Below are 22,170 nucleotides of genomic sequence, written 5' to 3' on the forward strand. Positions count from 1 at the left end.
AGGCTGTGCTCCGCAACGGGAGAGGCCACAACAGTGAGAGGCCCGCGTACCACAAAAAACAAAAAAAGTTAAATATCCCTTTTGCTTTCAAAGTCCCAAACCCTTAGGATTGCTTCCAATTTTAGGTTCCTGTCAGTTTGTCCATAAAGAGAAAAGATATATCTGAACATCACTCAGGAATTAAAAAAAAAAAACACACCTATTGTCCAGAGTTACTTTTTACCCCTTCAAGTTTTTGGTGAATTTGATCTTCACTATTAAGAGGACAATGTGCTCTACAACAGTGGATCTCAAACTTTAGTGTGTATCATGATCAATGGGAGAGCTAATGGTGAAACATAAGTTGCTGGGCCTTAAGCCTAGAGTTTCTGACTTGGGGGCCTGGGATGGGGCCTGATACTTGAATTTCTAACAAGTTCCCAGATGCTATGCTGATGTTGCTGGTATAGGGATCACAGCTTTATAAGAAGGTAAAAGGAAGTAATTCCCTCTCACCTTAGCTGTCATCTTCCTCATGTAAAAACACTTCTCTATGGAGCACTTCCAACAAGAGAGACACTTAGGATTTAAAAACATCTCCAGGTTCTGAAAGCTAAAAGACTTCTTTTTTCCCCACTTCACAAGGGCTCCAATGTCACAAATGACATTAAAGCAGTGGAAATCCAGAAAAAGGAAAATTAAGGTCAGAATGATTGTAAACTCTGCTCAAGAACCTTACCAGGCACATATTACTTTTTCAGTCTGAAAAGTGTTTCCTTTGGGTCTCCTAAGGCAAGAGAAACGCCCAAAGGAAGAAAGAAGTAGCTTGTTTCATAACACTAAAAACACAAGGATAGGCTCTGAAAACAAGAGAATTTTGCTCCATAAGTAAAAAATCACAAAATGCTATGAATCCCTATCTTTCCTTTGTCATACTATTCTCCATCTCAAAAGAGCTATTCCTCTTACTGAAGACTGACCCAAACTCTATACTTTCTTAGGTAGCTTAAATATTGACTATGTCAATGTCACCTAGGATGAACAACTTCAGAGAATAGGATTTGTTAAAAATGTCTCCTCAGCCAGCCTGGGAAGCTTCTTACTTGGGTGGGTGCTCTCAACCGTGACTAAACTGTACCTAGAGAAATATATTTTAAAATATTAATATGGCCTAGCACTTTCCTGATGGTAATCCTTCCAGGCCCGTCCCAATGGCACAACTGGGAAATTAACTGAAGGGAAAAGCAATCTCCTCTCTGCTCTCTACTTTCAGATGCTCCTCCTCTACAGCTTTGCCATGCACAGACTCATTTCTATACATATACACTGAGAGAGAACATTCGCACACACACAAATAACTCTTGGCAGGAACCAAAAATCAAAGCCTAACCCCAACGTTTTTAAGTGAGCAAGTCCAATTTCCTTCTTTGTAGCCCTTGACACATGCCGGCTGGGAGCCGTCTGGATTTTTTTCTGCCTTGTTCCTGCACCAGAAGGCTCTGCACTGCAGGTCAGGGGATGATAAGGAAATGAACAGTGTAATTTCCAAGGCCTCTGAACACAGCCCTGTCAGCAGCTCTGGAGGCGGGTTACTCAAGCATGGCCTGAAGAGTGAAAACCACAGAGAGGAGGGCTCAGCCAGCCAGCAGCGGCAGGACCTCAGCTGTGCACGTTGCTGCCATCTCCAGCCTGAAAGCCCAAGCCCTGCTGCCTCCCTGGATGAGCTCTGTTGGTAAAAGCTCTTAGACCCAAATGGCAAAAACACAAGTTCACGCTGGGGGAGGAAGATTAAGGACTAGGACTTAGATTTTCCATGCACTCTTGTGCAGAAACAGAAACATTTAGTGCTCTCCCAGCATACATGAGATTGCACCTGCTGACAAACCCACAGTAATATCTATCCAATATACTCAACCCCATACCAGGGATATGGCCCAAAAGGAAACTCAATTCATATGAAATCTGAAATTCAACAGGCCACTTCAATATCCTTTGAAGCCAATTTCTGGTTTCTACCTCATCAAACCCCACTATAAATATCAGGGCCTTTAGAACACATCACCACCATGCAAGCTTCCCAATCCAGGTTTGGAACTTCTCCTGAGAACAGTGCTGCAAGTCTTAGCCAACATGCTTATCTATTCATACTGGGCTTCCGGTATAGGTGGTATGTTGTTATATTTCAGCCCATTATTGCCTACAGCTAACTGAGACATATTTCAACTCAAATCATGTAATTCTTCTTTTCTAATATTTACTAAATGCTCTGTATGTGCCAAACACCGTTTTAAGTGTTTTATATGAATTAACTAATTGAATTTCACAAAAATCCTATTAAGGAACTATTGTTTCCTCATTTTGCAGATGAGAAAACTGAGGTAGCTCAGTTAAGTAATTTGTCCAATATCACTCAGTTAATAATTGTCAAAGCTGGGATACAAACCCCGGTAGTTTGGCTCCAGAGTTTATACTCTTAATCACTAAGTTATGCGTAAGAGCTCATGTGCAGTTTAAGTTTACAAGACTGGTGTTTTAGGTTGGAAGTGGCTCCCAATGCCCAACTTATGAAGTGTCCACCTTTAATGATGGTTAAAGAAAATTCACAAACATTAAAGTATATAGCAATTATTTGGAGAGTCTTCTGGAAGTACAGATTTCTGGGCCCCTATCCCTAAAACTTATTTAGCAGATCTGGGGTAAGGTTTGAGACTCTGCATTTCTGACATTCAGATGATATGATGCACATGGTTTTATGGACCACAATTTCAGGAACTCTGCTCTAGATGGTAAACTGTAAGCAAAGAGCAGCAACCATCTCTGTTCTGTTCACCAATGTACACCCAGTACTAAGCACAATACCTGGAATGTAAAATGCACTCAGTTAATATACAGAATGAATGAAAGATGACAATGGTATCTAACAGTATCATCTCTTTACAAAACAGTTAATATCCACAATACATTTACGGTCTGCCTATTAGTGATATATCCAAGAAGCACAAGGGCAGGGTTTTTTTTTTTTCTTTCATACCTGCAATTGCCAAATAAAGAGGGAACTGGCAATGCCTCAATGATTACAATGAAAATTTGACTAAATGCAGTACTCCAGAACACACACAAACACACTCTCAAGAAGTCAAACTCAAAGTAGCAGTTTAAAAAGTAACTTTCTGGGCTGCCCTGGTGGTGCAGTGGTTGAGAGTCTGCCTGCCCATGCAGGGGACGTGGGTTCGTGCCCGGGTCCGGGAAGATCCCACATGCCACGGAGCGGCTGGGCCCGTGAGCCATGGCCGCTGAGGCTGCACGTCAGGAGCCTGTGCTCCGCAGGGGGAGAGGCCACAACAGTGAGGGGCCCGCGTACCGCAAAAAAGTAACTTTCCGTCTGTATGTATAACAGGGGAGGTTCAGCGCCAGCTATAAATGGTTGTTCTTTGTAAACATCATCACCTTACCAGAGAAAGTGAAACTCAAAGATCCTTTGTTTACTGAGTGCCTACAATATTAAAATCGGTATAGAAAACAAATGAAAGCAGTCTTAAGAACACCTAGGCATTTACATCCAATGTTTCTGAGGTAGTCTTTAAGTGGGAAAACAGAATCCTTCATAACAATGAAGGATTTGTTAAGAATCCCAGAGTAACAATATGCTAGAAGAACTTGGTAAACAAAAACCTGGCTTTGCCACTGACTACCTGTGAGAGTCTAGGTAAGTCACATGACCTCCCTGGTCTCAGTTCCCTCTCCTATAAAGTGAGGAGATTGGACAAGATAATCTTTCTCAGGGCCCTCCTTGAATTACAACACCCGGATGGAAAACAGAGCTGCTGAAGAAAAAATAAATTAAGCTCAGACTTCGTTGTAGTTGGAGAATGCATCTCTGTCCCACATAAATATCAACTTCTTTAAATTTTTTCCAAGAAGGAAAATGCTTGAGGGCATTTGGCTTCAGGAAGCAAGGCTAACTGCTATTTCATCACTAGCTGAGAAAGAACAGCTTGTGAAGGAGGAAGGTGTTAAGAGAGAAAGCCCTGGATCAGAAGAAATAAAAGAGACCTGACCTTGGTTGAGCAATGAGGGATTGCAACACGAGAGAAATGAGATGGAAGGCATAAACTAGGGCAAGAAAACAAAATCAAGGGCAAAGGAAGATGCTCTTAGAACACAGGATATGATAGCAAACATGATCGGAAAGGGAAAGAGCAAAGAGCACACTTTAGTTTTGTCTCCTAAACTAATGGGGGAAGTGGTAAATATGTGTATGCAGCATTCTGAGAGCAGCAGAAGCTGAGACACAAACATGGGGAAAGCACAGTGCAGTGTTTCTACCTTCCAAGATCAAAAGCAGCAGCTGAAGAGGCAAGGAGAACTTCTGGCTGCAAACTTCTAGATCCTTTAGCCACTAGAACTTTACTTTATAGGATCTGGAAAAAAAAGGAGTCTCACCTTAAACTCCTGGTTTAAGCCCCAACTCAGAGTCAACAAAGATAGATCACTGCCTTCTGTGGTTTGTAAATTCTTTCTTCTTGCCTGTCAGAGTGGTAACGTGAGCACTAAGCTGGGGACATTCAGACAGGCACCCTCCCTCATCCTACCTCCCCTTCCATCCCTAACTCAACAACCTAACAATCAAACCAAAGACAAGGAACAGACAGGAGCTGGAAGGCTCTGTCTTGTTTATTCCTCAACGTTCCCTCCCCCATCTCTTCAGCTGGCAGGAAGTATGAGACAGGAGTGTTCAATGACAATTCAGGGCAGCAGTAGTTGCTAAGACTCTCTAGGTCTCTCCTAGAACTCTGGGTAACAGCACAGTGAGCCCTGCCTGAGAGAGGTGTGGTGGAGCAAAAGTGGGATCCCATGAAGGGAAATCCACATTCTTGGCTGACTGAAATTCGCTCAGCCATAGACTGAGATACCTACCTTGATGAGAGAGGAGGTCCTGAGGTAGAGAATTAGAATATTCAAATCTCCCTCATTAGCTAGTTGTAGACATGTGACAATTCTGTCCTACACCACAAACTCCACTTGTCTTCTCTCTTGTTTCCAAGGGGTTACAGGAGTGGGTATGCATAAGGAGACTCCAGCTAAGACACTTTCCAAATTTTATGAGTTTTCCCTCTTCATGACAGCTTCCAGCTCAGAGTATGTAATTCCTAGATTATATCAAAACATCTGTTTTGTTGTTTTGGTTCTGTTGGTTGTCCCCCACATGGAAGAAACATTCCAAACCAGTTAAGCCATAGGCAAGCCCATATCTCAGAGAGAAAAATCTTAAGGAAGTTTTTAAAGACTTAGCTTATGAGTTATAGTATTAATCATCAAACACCGACTCAAACTCCTCTTATGCCCAACACCTTGGGATCCTTGTTTCTCAAAAGCTGCTCCACTCCGAGATTCCTAGCCTGCGTTCCCTTTTGCATCTTTCCCTCCTCCCATTCCAGAAACGCTGTCTCTCTGCACAGTGTTTTCATCTCCTAGCAACTTCCAAATATTTATTTACATAATTATTTATTTCAATGGCCAAATGCTTTAGAATGGCACCCCACAGAACCAGACTGTTCAAGAGGGTTGAGGGAACAGGGAAAAGAACTGAGAAAGCAGGTTCTTGCTTAGAGTGACAGCAAACTGCACAGCAAATTTCCTCTTCTAAGAGTACTTCTCAGCAATTTTACCTTTCCTCCAAAAACAGAAGCACAGTCTCTTTCCCTTTTCTCTCTCATTCCACTGCCCCATTCTCAGTCTTTTTGGGTGACAAGGCATATAACACAGCTATATTATTAAGAAGCAAACCTCCCTGGCACCAAGGTGTATTCTTAGCTGAAAATATTGCATCCTTCAGCCCAATTATAATCTGGAGGGCAGCCACCCAACCACTCCCTGAACCTGTAAGAAGAAACAGGGTTCCATTGCTTCTCTGTTGGAGACTCTCAAGGACATTTAGACTTAAATCCAATATGAAGATAAGCATCATTAATCCCTGCATCCACAGACCACTACTGGGCTTAGAAGATTGCAACATGAGTCAAGAGTTCTAAACAGAAAGGAAACTGAAGGCCACCCTCAGAAGTGGCCACTTTTCAGCACAGGAAGAACAAAGATTATGAACACAGATATACGGCAAGAGTTGACTGGAGCCAGATGTAGGGAACAGTCTAATGGGCCTGGAACAGAAGCAAGAACTCCTGGTACTCCTAGGCCTCTTTAAAACAGTATTATCCAACTGCACCCCAGAGAAAATGGTAAATCACAGCCAGCACAGGATGCACCATGCCAGTAACCAGCTGGAACTTGACTCTGCTGAGGTGGACTGTAGCATCTGCCACCTAAACATAGGCAGACTCTCTGGCAGCTGCCACTGGTAAAAGGGAATAAACCATTGTGTTATTAGTGGAAGAAAATTCACAGCCCTGTTACCAGGGAAGTCCAGATGTTGCTAAGAGTTACAGATGTGCCAGAGGCAAGGACCAAAACACCTACAGCAAAGAAAGCGCAACCTAGCACTGAGAGGACACCACCACCCAAACATACACATCCTGCCTCTATTAACACTTACATATGGAAAGAGGTATCCCCTGCTGCAGCTGATGCAATTACAGAGAAATCAATTTATACTGCATCTGCTGGGATCAGCAGAAAGCATAGGGTGAGCAGAACACAGAGCGGAAAATCAAGAGCCAGTGAACAGCACATTACCAGGCCAGCCACTTTGCAGGAAACTGTAAGCTGCAGATGTTTAAGGCAGCCTGAGCTGACCCTAGATTCACACCCACTCTGGTCTAGCCCTGCAAACTCCATTTACTGAGACATGAAATAAGATCATCTTCCCAAAGGAGGAGAACCCCTTGTGGGGCTGCAGGCACCTGTCCTTCCAAGTCAAGCAGAAGGCAAGGTATCATTACACCGTTTGGCAGCTATTAAACCACCAGGAGACCTTGATTCCCAACAGTTGAGGGAGATACCCAGCCAAGAACTATACTTTAGTGGCCAAAGAATCTCTTTCAAGGCCAAACTTTCATAGCCACTACATCAATCCATAAGACCTGATTAAGTACCTCAGTACCTCCTGCTCCACTGTTTACCTGCCCCAAACTGTGACCTTTTGCTCTTTGGCAGTCACCAATAGAACACTTGGTAGATATCATGTCATGAAACTTACTTAACCCTTTTCTCTTCCAGAGATCCAGCAGCACCATTTATCCCATTAAAAACAGCACTCAGTTGAAAGCCTATTAAGTTTATCAACTTGTTAAGTTTATCAATGACTCTAAGGATGAAATGTCAATCAAGCTGGGAACCATATAAAGGCTGATGCCAGCCTCTAGTAACAAGTATCTGAGGTGGGACAAGGACAAGGCTGGAGGTTCTTGACTTACGGAAAATTCATTCTACCAAGCAGCTACCCCCAACAACAGATACTCTTCTCCAAAATGTCCAGGCCTGCTGTTAATGAATCTGTAGGGAATCCCCTAATTTGGAACAAAACCACGTTATCATTACCAGCTGCTCTGACCTTGTAACTGGTCATTACCCACGAACACATGAGGCTGCCACAGAGTGCACATAGCATTTGGCGGTTAGTCCAGGGCAGTTCTGACTGGCAATGGGCAGCCAGATCTGGCCACCTCTTACCTTTTCAGACTTGACTTTCTTTAGCGGGCGACACTCATTCTCCCCTTCCTCTGGCTCCGGTTTAGCTCCCAAAGGGTTGAGCGCTGCCCCAGGCTCAATAGCTATACTCCCAAGTGGCTCCACAGCTCCTGGATCCACCCCTGTGCTTCCATCATACTGACCACCACGTCCTCCCAAGGGAACTGGCTGGAGGACCCCAGGATCCTTTTCTGAACAAGTTCCCACTCCTTCGCTTCTCTCCTTCTTGCTCTTAGATGAGCTGCTCTCCTTCTCCTTTTTGGAGCCGGCTACACTGCGGGATGCCTTAGCCGCCTTCTCTGAGCCCTTGGGAGCAATAGCAGCAACCAGGCTTCCTGCATTGGCACCATCTCCTGAGCGTCCCTGCACCTCTTTCTTGCTAGCTGCCCCCTCATTTTGAGTGAACAGGGACGTCCCTGAAGTGGGTTTGTAAATGTCTTTGCCACTCTTATTCCTTTTAGATTTTGATTTGCCTTCCTTCCCTTGAGGACCTGGCACTGGGGTCACAAACTTGATGTTGTCTGGTAGTGTAGCCACAGCATTGGGAGCTGGTATCCCCACCTCCTTTGAGCCTGACATTTCCAGTTTCTGCTGGTCCTTTTCCAGATCGGCGTCCAGGTCAATGATGAGATTCCCTACTCCAATGTCCCATTCATCCCCACTGTCGTATGTCTCAACCGGGTTTGCATCCACTCCTTTCCCTCCGGAGGCTCCACTGCTCAAGGACATCTTAGAGTCAACGTCCCACCTCAAGATTCAAGGCTCTTCCTTGCCCCCAGCTTTCCTATTTTCAGCTTCAGCTATGTTCTCAGACCTGCCACATTGGTCAGTATATGCCCAGTGGACAACATCATTGCTGGAAAAAGAAAATTTAAAGAGCTGTTAAAGGAAACAATACAGGCAAAGAGGCTGAAATAAACTCCCACAAAAAACAGACCCTTCCTAGGTGGCTATCACATCACAATAGACAAGACAAACAGGTTCAGTTGTATTTCTAACCAAGTCACATTGGACCAAGGGAAAAGCTAATTCCCACTCCATCTCCCCAGGGGAGAGTACAATATTTGCAATTGCCCGGAAATTCAGCGGTAAGTCTTAACTAGGAATCCTCTAGAGTTAGTTTCCCATTCCCAAGAGACTTATTTCTACTACCACTGCCAGGTGGCAATCCTCCCTCAATCAATACAGGCCCTAGCACATCCTCTAGCACAACTTTACTCATACCTCTTTTCTCCTTGTTTCTTCTTGAACTATCAGAGATTCAGAACATAGTCTAGCAAAGGCTAAATCCCTCTACTAACAGGGCCTATCCCTACTAAAAATAATATAGATTCCTTGTCATTCTACTGCTAGGGGGGTGGTGTCTAATTGTGGGTAAGTAAAAGAGAAAAGCAAACAGAACTGGGGAAAAATACAACATCAGGATAGGGGCAAATCCTGCAATTAGAGGAGACAATCCTCAGAGAGGACTTAACCAATCAGCTTCAGTTAAGCCAGCCTTATTAAACTCCAGGTTTCAAATTATGTCTAAATAGCAGAAGTCAATGTAGTCTTTCTCACTGCCCACTAAAATACCCAGGAAGACACACACACACACACAGAAAAAATATTACCCTATCAATAACTCAACAGTACTAAAAAACCTCATGTTAGAATGTGGGAGAATTCTCTACATTCTAATAGTATAAGACTGATGGCACTATATTGATAAATACCGGGGCCTCACCACATGGAACAGAGATAGCTAAAAAAGGGGGTGGCGTGGGGGGGTGGTAAAAAAGGCAATTTATACCTCTCCTTGGGGAGTGTACCATCTAGAAAACCTGGCAGCCAACATATACCATCCAGCTATTACTTTATGACGAAACCAAAGATTTCTGTTCTTGCTCACTCCCCTGTTTACCATCTTCCTATATAGAAAATAACTCTCATAAGATGACAGAGCAGAAAGGGTAAAACAGAGGTGGCACAATGAATCCTACAAAGTAAATATCTAACAGGTAAATGCCATAGATATCTCTTAACAGAGATAAGACACATTGTACTTTTCCACCTGCTCTCTCAAGGCAGTGTCAAAGAACCAGGGTGCAGTTCCAGAGAAGATGTCACCTAGGAGAGCAGAGCTATACCAAGTGAATGCTTGATAGCAACTGGGATGTAAGAGAGAAAGGAGTGCACATTAATCTGCCATTTAGCCATAGATCTGAGAAGAAAATGCATCCTTTACCCAAGTAGAGAGCTTAGTGCCCACAACAGCCAACCATTGCTGACACTGAGTCCACATAGATCTTACTTCATAAAACGATGAGCAAAAACTGTGTGTGGGAGAAAACATGACATAAGAACTATGGGTCATCCCTGGTGGCACAGTGGTTAAGAATCCACCTGCCAAGGCAGGGGACGTGGGTTCGAGCCTTGGTCCAGGAAGATCCCACATGCCGCAGAGCAACTAAGCCCATACGCCACAACTACTGAGCCTGTGCTCTAGAACCTGCGAGCCACAACTACTGAGCCCGCGTGCCACAACTACTGAAGACTGCGCACCTAGTGCCCGTGCTTGGCAACAAGAGAAGCCACTGCAATGAGAAGCCTGCACACTGCAATGAGGAGTAGCCCCCACTCACCACAACTAGAGAAAGCCCGCACGCAGCAACAAAGACCCAATGCAGCCATAAATATATAAATTAAAAAAAAGAACTATGAAAAAATGCCACCCACAAGGTAAAGGCAACATAATCTCTGAAAAAATTAAAGAAATGATACCTCTGATAATGATCTAGAATTCTGAAGAAATTTTTAGTAAAATGTTTGGAATTCTCTATACTATACACTAATTCACTCAAAAAAACGTGTATTAATTGCCTACTAAGTACCAGGCACTAAACTAGGTGCTGGGAATACAGTAGCAAATGAGAGTGTATAAGGCAGTGGAACATGATACTGAAAATAATTCTATTATGAGGGGCAAAGGCATTTCTAGAAATGGGAATGCCAAATGAATCTGCACTACAAAGGATTATTAAAGCATAGTTCTTCCCAACATCATAATTTGTCACCTCTGCAATCTCTGCAATTGTGGTGAGGCTTAGAGCATAACCCACATCCATCTAACACTTACTCACTTTCCTCTTGAGCTGCACTATCATCAGTATGTAATGTAACCATTAGAGCAATCCCATGTTTGTTTATTCAATAAAACTTTCAAAAGAACTTCCTCCAAAAAACAAATAAACAAAAACCCTTCCTCTAGAAAATAGGATGCTAATGGAAGAGAGACTCTGGAAAGGTATATAAAGGGAAGAATATAAAGTACATAAAAGTGTTTGTGCTCACTGAGGGCTTCTGACAGTTCTGCACTGGCTGACCTGTCGCATGGAGCAGGATAAACAAAATAAGACAGTAAAGAAGACATAGCATTAAGAAGATACTAGGCTGAAATGGAAAGATATGAACTAGACAAAAGAATCTGATTTTATTTTTTAAAAAAGGAAGATGCAAGGAAATGAAAAATGCAATTAAAATTCATACAGAAATCAAAAAAGCAAAGAACTAAAACTGTGGAAAATGAATCTGTAAATTACAAGAAAACTTGAGATACTGTTCCAGAAGGCAAGGGAAAAGGACAGCAAAAAAAAAAAAAAAAAAAAACACTGAGGGAAATTGAAAGACAGAGAAAGTATTTAATAATACTCAAAGCAAAACTGAAGAGACTAGAACAAATGGGAGAAAAGCAACCCATCAAGGCATAATATATGAATAACACCTTGAGCTGAAAAAAATCTTGAAAAAGTTCACTACCTTTTCAGCAAAATCAATTTTTAAAAAAAGCCAAACTTGCAGACATTCTAACAAAATTTTTGAGTTACAAAGGACAAAACTTAGGCCAACCTCAGACTGCTCTGCAATATTAAATGTTAAAAGAGAATGAAAAATCTATAAAGAATTTTGAAGAGAAAAGGTTATTTTTCAAGAGTCTTTCACTGAGTCAAGTTGTTTGTCACATGTAAAAACAACAGATTTTCAATTATATAAGAACATATATATATATCCACCTTGTTGAAAACTATCTGAAGCATTAAAATCAGTTCAGTGTAGCATAAAGTTGAATAATTCTTGTAAACAGAAATACCAAATGATTTTTGTAATCTTAAGAGTAAACTCAATACAGATATTCCTGGAAAAGATATGAGACAAAATCAATGCTTGTAATAATGCTGAACCTGGAACGTTCAGCCTTAACATCAGTAAGGAAAGACACTTCTTCAAATTCCTTTTGTCCCAATTCCATATGTCATGGCAAATTGTTTTGTTTTTTCTAGTAAGCAAGAAATATTGCTGTTAACATGTTTTTTAAATTGTGCTTCTTCTTAAAAGGAAGCTGGAGATGAAAAGAACATCTGATGGTCTGTGCTCATTTTCAAGTTCCACATCTTAAGTGAGATATTCATTAAGTGGAGGGATATCCTAGAGTATAGTAAAACACCAAAAAGCCATTTCATAAGAGGAAAGGTCTTAGAAACTGGTATTCTTTAATCTGGAAAGGAGTTAGCTGAAGCGAGATAGGCTGGTTAGCTTCAAATATATGATGGTTGCAATGTGGAAGAGAGAAACTTATTCTGTGATGCTGAGGGTATAAAATGGACAAGTAGAAGTTACAAAAAGAAAGATGTTTAACTCAGGAAAAAATGTAATACCCTGGAATTTCCAACAATGACCCACAATGCTTAATAAAGCCATATCTTTATCACTGAAAGTAGTGACCAGAAAAACCATAATCACCTGTCAAGCAAATTACAGAATTCTTCTATGTGTGATAGGGAGTAGTCTGGACACACCCAGGGCCTTTTTCAAATCTGAAATTCTGTTAATGTACCTATCAAAAAGTGCATTCCCTGGGCTTCCCTGGTGGTGCAGTGGTTAAGAATCCACCTGCCAACGTTCAAGCCCTGGTCCGGGAAGATCCCACATGCCGTGGAGCAACTAAGCCCATGTGCCACAATTACTGAGCCTGCGCTCTACAGCTCGTGAGCCGCAACTACTGAGGCCACGCACCTAGAGCCCATGCTCCACCACAGGAGAAGCCACCGCAATGAGAAGCCTGCACACCGCAACGAAGAGTAGCCCCTGCTCGCCGCAACTGGAGAAGGCCCGCGTGCAGCAACAAAGACCCAATGCAGCCAAAAATAAAAATAAATAAATTTATTATTTTTTTAAAAAGTGCTTTCCCGGGCCTCCCTGGTGGCGCAAGTGGTTGAGAGTCCGCCTGCCGATGCAGGGGATACGGGTTCGTGCCCCGGTCTGGGAGGATCCCATATGCCGCGGAGCGGCTGGGCCCGTGAGCCATGGCCGCTGAGCCTGCGCGTCCGGAGCCTGCGCGTCCGGAGCCTGTGCTCCGCAACGGGGGAGGCCACAACAGTGAGAGGCCCGCATACCGCAAAAAAAAAAACAAAAAAACAAAAAGTGCTTTCCCTACTAGAAAACTACCCAGAATTTCTGAATGATCAGGATGCAAACAAAGAAAACATATCCTGAGGACTGATATTTAGTGGTCCTGATGTTCTATAGAGAGCCACTGTCCTCTAATTTCTGAGTGAGTTAAGTAAGTACCACTTTTCAACCAGGTGACTTCTCAGAAATTCAGTTTACCAAACCCAGCAGGTTTCATAGTAACTTTGGTGGTACCTTTCCAAAGATATACTGAAAAATTGCCAAGGATTCTTAAATCAGCCTGGCTACAGCAGCCAGACCACTTTCCATCTGCTCCTACCACATCCCTGGCTTTATACAGCTAATAATCAAACTCTCTGACAGGTCACGGCAGAGATGTTTAACCCCAGGAGGTAGGGTAACTAACATGGTAGCTGGAAATGAAAAGCACTGACCTCTTGCTTCCATGGCAGAGAAAGTGCAGAATCAGGAGAACCAATACCTTACAGAGACCACAAAGTACTTTCAACTTGCAGGAGCTTCTGGATATATTTTCTTCTCTCTTCTCCTTCTGTCTAATTGTACTACACTTCGCTATTTAGGACCATGATTCACCAAACTCTGGAATTACTTGCCAGTGCCATTTGTGCTTTGTTCTGCACCTGATCACTAAGAACTCTTCTCTGCGTGGATACAGCTAAGGGACCAAGATAGGCCGTGACAATCACTCCTCATACCCTGTATCTATAACAATGAAAGTTCAAATTCCAGTTTCCTCTCTGGAACCCAGCTCCATCTCTCAAGACTCCCAGCCCACAGGCTGGTTTGTAATCACACATTTCAGGTCATTAATTGCTTTTTATTAGGGCATATGCCATAGATTACACCACTTCCCTACCTCAGTAATGAGCAAGGCCTCTCTTCCAGACTAAGAATGAGAAAAAGAGTCTTCACGCGAGGTCTCTGCCCCTGTCCAGAGGACATAAGCAACAACTGACCCTACTTATGTCCAAACACAATATGAAAAAGAATACTTCTCCTTCTGCCCAGATAGAGCTCTGTATCCATCCTAGAGGACATCAAAAAGAAAGGATCTCTTTAACTGCCAATTACTTATAGCTAATCTGGTCTAAGCAGCAAACTGTCCAATGCTCTCCCGGTGTAAATTTATCTGTCCTCCCCTCTTGTTACAGTTTTTGGATCAATCTTCTTACAGGTTTTGGTCTGAGCAAGCGACAGTTGTGTTTGAGTGAGTATACTCTGCTTGCGACCACAGAGGTCACACACATTTGGGTGTGCGGGTGATCCGTCTGGCTAGCTAGTTCTCACCGAAAGCTATACGGACAAAGAAAAATATGCTACACTCAATTCTAGGAAGGCAGCATGGTTTAGAACACAGATAACTGAGCTGAGAATCAAGAGGTGTGATTTCTTGTCTCAGATTTCCAATGACCCTAGCCAGGATGTTAGCCAAGTTGCTTCATTAAATATTAATTTTCTTATTATAAAATGGAGGGAGAATCCATCATGGTTCTAAGCATATTATGAGGATCCAAATCTGAAAAATATGACAACTCAAAAGTATAAAATGACCCAAATATTCTCATAATGTTCTAGGGTCTCAACTTAAAGAGGCCTGCTTCATGGTTATACACTGTATAACGATCTAAAGTATTTTAAAAATAAAGGAAAAATAAATATTAAAAAAATTTTTACAAATTAAATTACAGGTAGTACTGATATCCATTTGAGCTCTACGAAAGAAAATGGCAATCCTTTCTTCTTTCAATTACTCAGTGGTTTTCACTTACTCTGGTTTTCCATTTAGGATACTCCTACCAACAGATGTGGCTCATAAAATCCTACACTATAGTGACTGACAAAAAGACTCCACCTTGCTTCAAAAATCCCTCAGGGCCAAGGTACCAATCTCAAAGCTCATGGTTTTAACATCTGGACTATCTCTTTTGCCAACTGTTCCAGTCCAGTAGGTTGTTGACTCCCCCCCACGACAGGACTTCAAAACTAAATTGTGTGAGGTTCACAGGGTTTGATGCCCCAGGAACTGTCAATAAAGCAGTGGGAAAAAACAAAGTTGAGAGAAAACCAAACTATACCATCTGCCCTGAATTCCAGATGCTACCCTGAAATCACATACTCAGCCAACCTCAGGTGAGGCTAGTACAACATGTAAACCATCCGTGGTGACTCTGAGCTTACCCCGCTGGAAGAACAGGCATCTCCCTCTCCAGCTGCCACATTAGAGCTTACTAATCAACTGAATTTCCAACTGGGGCTCTAATAAGAAACAATCAACTTTCCTTTGGGTCTCTTCCTTAATTTATTACATTAATTACTGCAACAAAGGAACTGTGTCATCTCCTCAAGTACCATAGCTCTCAGCTTATATCTCCAATGGGGATCAGATAAAGACAGACTAAGAGTGCCAATTTGAGAAGATGGATCCAATTCAACAGGGCTCATCTGACCATGTGTCACCTAAGGACAGAAGAGCAAAAGTGTAGCATCTCCCAGTCCCTCAGTGTTTAAAACCTGCACCTCATGAATAGTTTTATGGTCCTCACAGGCTGCTATTCTCAGAGTAAGATTATGAGGCTTGACCTGTTTCATTTCACATAAGCAAATGACACTTCCACTAGACATAGCTATTCAACAGGGTTCAGGTTTAGAGCCTTGGTGTTTGTCAATACTGCTCTGTGCCAGCATACATCTCACAATAGGCTAAACAGCATACTAAATATGTAAATAATTCAGTCCCAACCCTATAGGGATTCATTGGTGGAACTGTTTCACAGAGAAAACCCTTACCAAGGCCTATGTATAAGCAGAAGGCAAAGATCATCTAAAGTAAACAATAAAGCTCTACCATCCCCCCTCCCCTAACAAATGAAGGGCTATGTAGCCCTTTATAATTTAGTTCTTTCCCCAGAGGTAGACATTCTGTACTAAAGAGAAAGAGGTGATGTCAAATTCTTAAGAAAAAAGTTAACAGTGGAGTTAGCTTAGGAATCAGGAGATCTAAGAAACTGGCCCTCCACACAGAACTGTTGTGGCAGAGCTTTTCTCACCTCTAAAACAGGGAATAATGTGGGTCAAGTTCATAGGAATGGGGGAAAGGAAAAAACCTAAGCAGGGACTTCTCTGGGGGCACAGTGGATAAGACTCTGCGCTCCCAATGCCGGGGCCCCAGGTTCGATCCCCTGTCAGGGAACTAGATCCCACATGCATGCCGCAACTAAGAGTTCACATGCCATAACTAAGGAGCCTATGTGCCACAACTAAGGAGCCCTGGAGCCACAACTAAGGAGCCTGCCTGCCGAAACTAAGGAGCCCACGTGGTGCAACTAAGACCCAGTGCAACCAAATAAAATAAATACATAAATAAGTATTTAAAAACAAAACAGGGGCTTCCCTGGTGGTGCAGTGGTTGGGAGTCCGCCTGCCAGTGCAGGGGACGCGGGTTCGTGCCCCGGTCTGGGAAGATCCCACATGCCACAGAGTGGCTGGGCCCGTGAGCCATGGCCGCTGGGCCTGCGCGTCCGGAGCCTGTGCTCCGCAACAGGAGAGGGCACAACAGTAAGAGGCCCGCGTATCGCAAAATAATAATAATAATAAATTAATTAATTTAAAAAAACAAAACAAAACAAAAAAAACCTAAGCACTTTTCAGGAAACATGAGGAATTCCCTTCATTTTTTTTTTGCGGTACATGGGCCTCTCACTGTTGTGGCCTCTCCCATTGTGGAGCACAGGCTCCGGACGCACAGGCTCAGTGGCCATGGCTCACGGGCCCAGCCGCTCCGCGGCATGTGGGATCTTCCCGGACCGGGGCATGAACGCGTGTCCCCTGCATCGGCAGGCAGACTCTCAACCACTGCCCACTAGGGAAGCCCATCCCTTCATTTTTATATTTTAGACCTCACCTCCCTTCTTAAGTCTCTTACTTAACTACTATCCTATAGTAACTCTAAAGAGCACAGAAAGAAAACTTCTCTATCAGAAGATAGTATCTAGGGGCTTCCCTGGCAGTCCAGTGGTTAAGGCTCTGTGCTTCCACTGCTGAGCGCACAGGATTGATCCCTGGTCGGGGAACTAAGATCCCACATGCTGCGTGGGGTGGCCAAAAGAAAAAAAGATACTATCTACACTGTTAGACTAACCATAAAAAATGGTGGAATTCACACACACATCCCTTAGAATATCTAAGCCAGACTGACTTCTCCAGCCTCATCTCATGGCCACACTCTGTCCTCTGCACCCCATTCCCACCTTACTGCCTTTTGGCATCTACCTCAGACATTCCCTGCTCATATCCTACCTCCCAGTGCGTGTGATGATTTGATTAACATTTGTTTCCTCCACTGGACTGCACGCATCCTGAGGGCAAGGGGCTGCATCTCTTTTGCTCACCATTGTATCCTAATAACAGTGTTTAGGTCACAGTGCTCCCTCAATAAATATTCTGGTCAATAAATGAGTGAATGAACACTGCTTTCCTCAATGGGCAGAATCATAACACTGCCAAGGCTGCCATTTCTCATCTCCATTCTTACTTGAGCTTGATTTGTCACTAGTTATAAGCTGTCTCAATTACCTAACAGTCTTCAAACTTACTAGAACAGAGTGTGGATTCCTCTTTCTTCTAAGATACAGATAAAGGATACAGATTTATCAAGAGTCTAGGGGAAAAGTAAGAAAACAATCCAGTCCCCACGTTTCTTAAAAAATGCCTAACTGTTCTGGAGTATTCTCAGCCTTCAGTCTCATCCATGCATAGCTGCTATCCAAAATAGGGCTAGCCCACAGATCAGGAGTTCTGGACATAACCAATCCCTTGGAAGCCTCGTACTTAAATGTATGATACATTCTATCAGACTTAAAACGTTCGGTTAGCACATTTTAAACATCTATGAATCAAAGGTGACAGAAGTCAGAAAAGTGGTCATGTCTGGGAGGAGGTTACTGAGTGGAAAGAAGCATGAGGGAACCTTGTGGGTGCTGGAAGTGTTCTATTATCTTGAGCTGGATGGTAGTTATATAGCTATATACACATGTAAAAACCGTGTTGTACACTTAAGATTGGTGTACTTTATGCACTTTATCATATGCACATTATATTTAAAAAAAAGGTAAAATAGTAAACACCTATGAATAAAAGGACTGTATTACTGGATCATGGTCCTGGTCCTAAAATAGCATTTTATGTGATCACGGTAAAAGAGAATCATGCTATCAATCCCCACAGGATATTTAGGGGGATGGAAAGAAGGGAGGGAGGGAGGGAAGGAAGGAAGGAAGGAAGGAAGGAAACTACATTTAAGGATTACCATGTGTTTGACTATATTGTGAGGAAATTTATAGGTCTTTTGGAGAGTCTGAAAGAATTAATAACAAACCCAAAACAGTGAGGTACTTAAGGATATTAAATCCTGGAAAAAAACATAAGTTGAATAAGAAAACATAACAGGGGACTTCCCTGGTGGTCCAATGGTAAAGAATTCGCCTTCCAGTGCAGGGGATGCGGGTTTGATCGATGGTTGGGGAACTAACATCCCACATGCCATGGGGCAACTAAGCCCATGCGCCACAACTACTAAGCTTGCGCGCCTCAACTAGAGAGCCTGCATGCCGCAAACTACACAGCCCACGCGTCCTGGAGCCTGCGTGCCACACTAGAGAAGAGAAAAAACCCATACGCCACAACTAGAGAAGAGAAAACCCGCATGCCACAACTAGAGAGAAGCCCGCACACCACAACTAGAGAAGAGAAATCCCGCACGCCACAACTAGAGAGAAGCCCGCACGCCGCAACAAAAGATCCTGCATGCTGCAATGAAAGATCCCACGTGCTGCAACTAAGACCCGACGCAGCCAAACTAAAATTAAAAAAACCAAACAAGCATAATAGTAGTATACTAAATGGTTCAGTAATAAATATTTACTTAACACAATAAATAATGGATACTGATGAAACCAAACATTTGACTTGATAAGAAGGGGAGGGCAATAGGGGTGTATATTATTTATTAGTTAGAAATATGGGAGTAAATACAAGAAAAAGACTGAAAATTTTAAAGCAGGTGCCTAGTGGGAGTGAGACTTGGTGATGGGAAGGGGTAAACAGTGGATTACTGATTTTCATTAAAAGCCATACTGCTATTTGACTTTTAATATAAAGTTCATGGAAAGACAAAAACAAAAATGTACATGTATTAATCTGATAAATAAAACATTTTAAAATAATTTTATATGGTTATTATAGTTCCATATAATTAATTAAAAAGAAATAGATGCAAAGTTCTAAGAGAGCATAAAGCAATTCCTATTCAGAGGTTGTATATTTAATTTTATTTTTCATTTGTAACATTCAAATATTTTAGTTTCATTGTAACAGCTGCTTCCTGTCCATCAATGGACACTGATTTTTAAAGGGGTCATTACTCCATTACAATAAATACAGTAAACTGGAATGCTGAAAAAATAAATTAAAAAATAAAATAATTTTATAAAAAGTTAAGGATACACTCTCCCAAATATTCCTGGATCCCCTTGACAGGTTATTATAAAATATATTAATCCAATAATTTATCAAAAATCTTATGAGATAGGAAGAGGGGTAGCAGAAGTGAGGCAGGTGTGGCTATAAAAGGGCAATGTGAGGTACCTTGGTGGTGATGGAACTGTTCTGTATCTTGACTGGTGGTAATAAAATTGCATAGGACTAAATACGCACACTCATAAATGGGTACAAGTAAAACTGGGGAAATGTGAACAAGCTGGGCGGATTGTATCAATGTCAATATCTGGTTGTGGTATTGTACTATACTTGCATGACATTACCACTGGGGGAAACTGGGTAAAGGGTACAAGGGATTCCTTTGTATTATGCTTACAACTGCATGAGACTCCTACAATTATCTTAAAATAAGAAGTTTTAATTTTAAAAAAACACAAGAAAACCTTCTAGACCCTTTTTAAAATTTCTACTACCTCTAGTGTTAACAAATTTTATTTATTTACTATTGATAAGAGCAACCCAATAATTAAGTTAAATTCATTTCTAATTTGAAAAGGTGCTCTCTATCCAATACAGGATCCTAAGAACTGGTGAACAAGTCTATATGTTCTTCTCATCGCCTGATAGGGTTTGACAATACTCTCTCTGTCTTTAAAAGCTGAAGTTTTTTTTTTTTCATTTTACATGTCTTCACTAAAGCCTTCATCTCATTCGGTCACCAGCTCTGATACGTATTTCTTAGGGATGAAAAGAACGCACAGTATCACAAACAAAGACAAACCTTGGTTTTGTATAAAGGGAAGTTTATTTTTATCTTTCTTTAGTTCTCTTCCTAATGACGCCTAGCATTTCTCTGGCAGCACACTGAGCTAATTTTTTGAGGAATAGCTTACCAAGATTTCTAGTCTCCTTTGGGGGCTATAATTGTTAGCTAGAAGTTACTCACGCTAACAAAGTGGTTTGGACTTTCTGCCTCTTTTATTTATTTATTTATTTTGGGGCTGCATTGGGTCTTTGTTGCTGTGCGCAGGCTTTCTCCAGTTGCAGCGAGCGAGGGTTACTCTTCATTGCGGTGCGTGGACTTCTCATTGCGGTGGCTTCTCTTGTTGCAGAGCACCGGCTCTAGGTGTGCGGACTCAGTAGTTGTGGCTCGTGGGCTCTAGAGTGCAGGCTCAGTAGTTGTGGTGCATGGGTTTTTTTGCTTCATGGCATGTGGGATCTTCCCAGACCAGGGCTTGAACCCGTGTCCCCTGCATTGGCAAGCGGATTCTTAACCACCGCACCACCAAGGAAGTCCCCTGGACTTTCTGTCTCTTTTAAATGTAATACTATGCACACTGAAGCTCATCTTCTAGTTTTCATTCCCCACACATAGCCAAGATATTTCGGAAGTATAATCTTGAACAATTTGGGAACATAAGTACTTGAAAGAGCTTAATGTCATGAGAAAACCTGAATATGTCACTTCTGTAAAACATTTATTAAAATGTCAAATAAAATGAGTGTCACTGCTTAAACCCTTCCACCTAGAAGAACTTATCAAGATGGTTTCTGGAGGTAAGGTCATGAGAAACCAGCACAGTACAATGGAAACAAAAACAAAACAAAACAGGAGGTAGCAAAAGCTCAAGTCTACTCTTTACTCCCCCCTAGATGTGTAAGAATCTTGGGCAAGTCACTGCACTTATTTGAGCCTCAGTTATTTCACCTATAAAAAGCTGAGATAATTAGTATACCATACACAGTTTAATACTCTCAGTAGAAACTGGAACAGCACCCTGACAAGAAACTCATTAATATTCTTACAACAAAATGAATAAATATTTACTTGAAATAGAACAACAACCAAAAAAGGTTATAAATAGCCTCATTAGCTGAAGTCAGGTTTGTGCCTACCTTACAAAAAACTTTCAGCTTTCAGAACTTTGGGGTTTTAGAACGGCAGAGAAGGGACTGTGGACCTACACAGAAGTGTTTACTGTCAGAAAGTCAGTTTGCTAATGCACAAGAAAACATTTTCTCCCATTCCAAGACTAAAGTTTTTAAATAGCCTTTGGCCTGACTTTAACAAAAAGTCTTTTAAAACTAAATAGTGTCAGGACTTCCCTGCTGGTCCAGTGGTTAAGACTCTGCGCTCCCAATGCAGGGGGCCTGGGTTCGATCCCTTGTCAGGGAACTAGATCCCGCAGGCTGCAACTAAAAGATCCCACGTGCCTCAACTAAAGATCCCGCATGCCGCAACGAAGATCCCGCATGCCGCAACGAAGATCCCGCATGCCGCAACTAAGACCCGACACAACCAAATAAATAAATATTTTAAAAAAAAACCAAAAACGAGGGCTGGGCTTCCCTGGTGGCGCAGTGGTTGAGAGTCCGCCTGCCGATGCAGGGGACACGGGTTCGTGCCCCGATCCCGGAAGATCCCACATGCCGCGGAGCGGCTGGGCCCGCGAGCCATGGCCGCGGAGCCTGTGTGTCCGGAGCCTGTGCTCCGCAACGGGAGAGGCCACAGCAGTGAGAGGCCCGCGTACAGCAAAAAAAAAAAACAAAAACGAGGGCTTCCCTGGTGGCGCAGTGGTTGGG

At 42.5% G+C, this 22,170-nt stretch overlaps 1 protein-coding gene across 3 annotated transcripts in view; it reads right to left on the reverse strand.

The window, feature by feature from the left end:
* ZNF609 (zinc finger protein 609) overlaps positions 1 to 22,170 on the reverse strand; it is a 226,568-nt gene that overhangs the window by 190,200 nt on the left and 14,198 nt on the right. For all 3 annotated transcript variants that reach the window (XM_060097186.1, XM_060097187.1, XM_060097185.1), the window contains one exon: positions 7,606 to 8,479. In XM_060097186.1, the coding sequence (XP_059953169.1) occupies positions 7,606 to 8,352 (747 nt within the window). In that variant the 5' untranslated portion in view covers positions 8,353 to 8,479. The remainder of the gene's footprint in view (positions 1 to 7,605; positions 8,480 to 22,170) is intronic.

The sequence above is a fragment of the Mesoplodon densirostris genome, chromosome 4 (assembly GCF_025265405.1).
Source record: "Mesoplodon densirostris isolate mMesDen1 chromosome 4, mMesDen1 primary haplotype, whole genome shotgun sequence".
Lineage (NCBI taxonomy): Eukaryota > Metazoa > Chordata > Mammalia > Artiodactyla > Ziphiidae > Mesoplodon > Mesoplodon densirostris.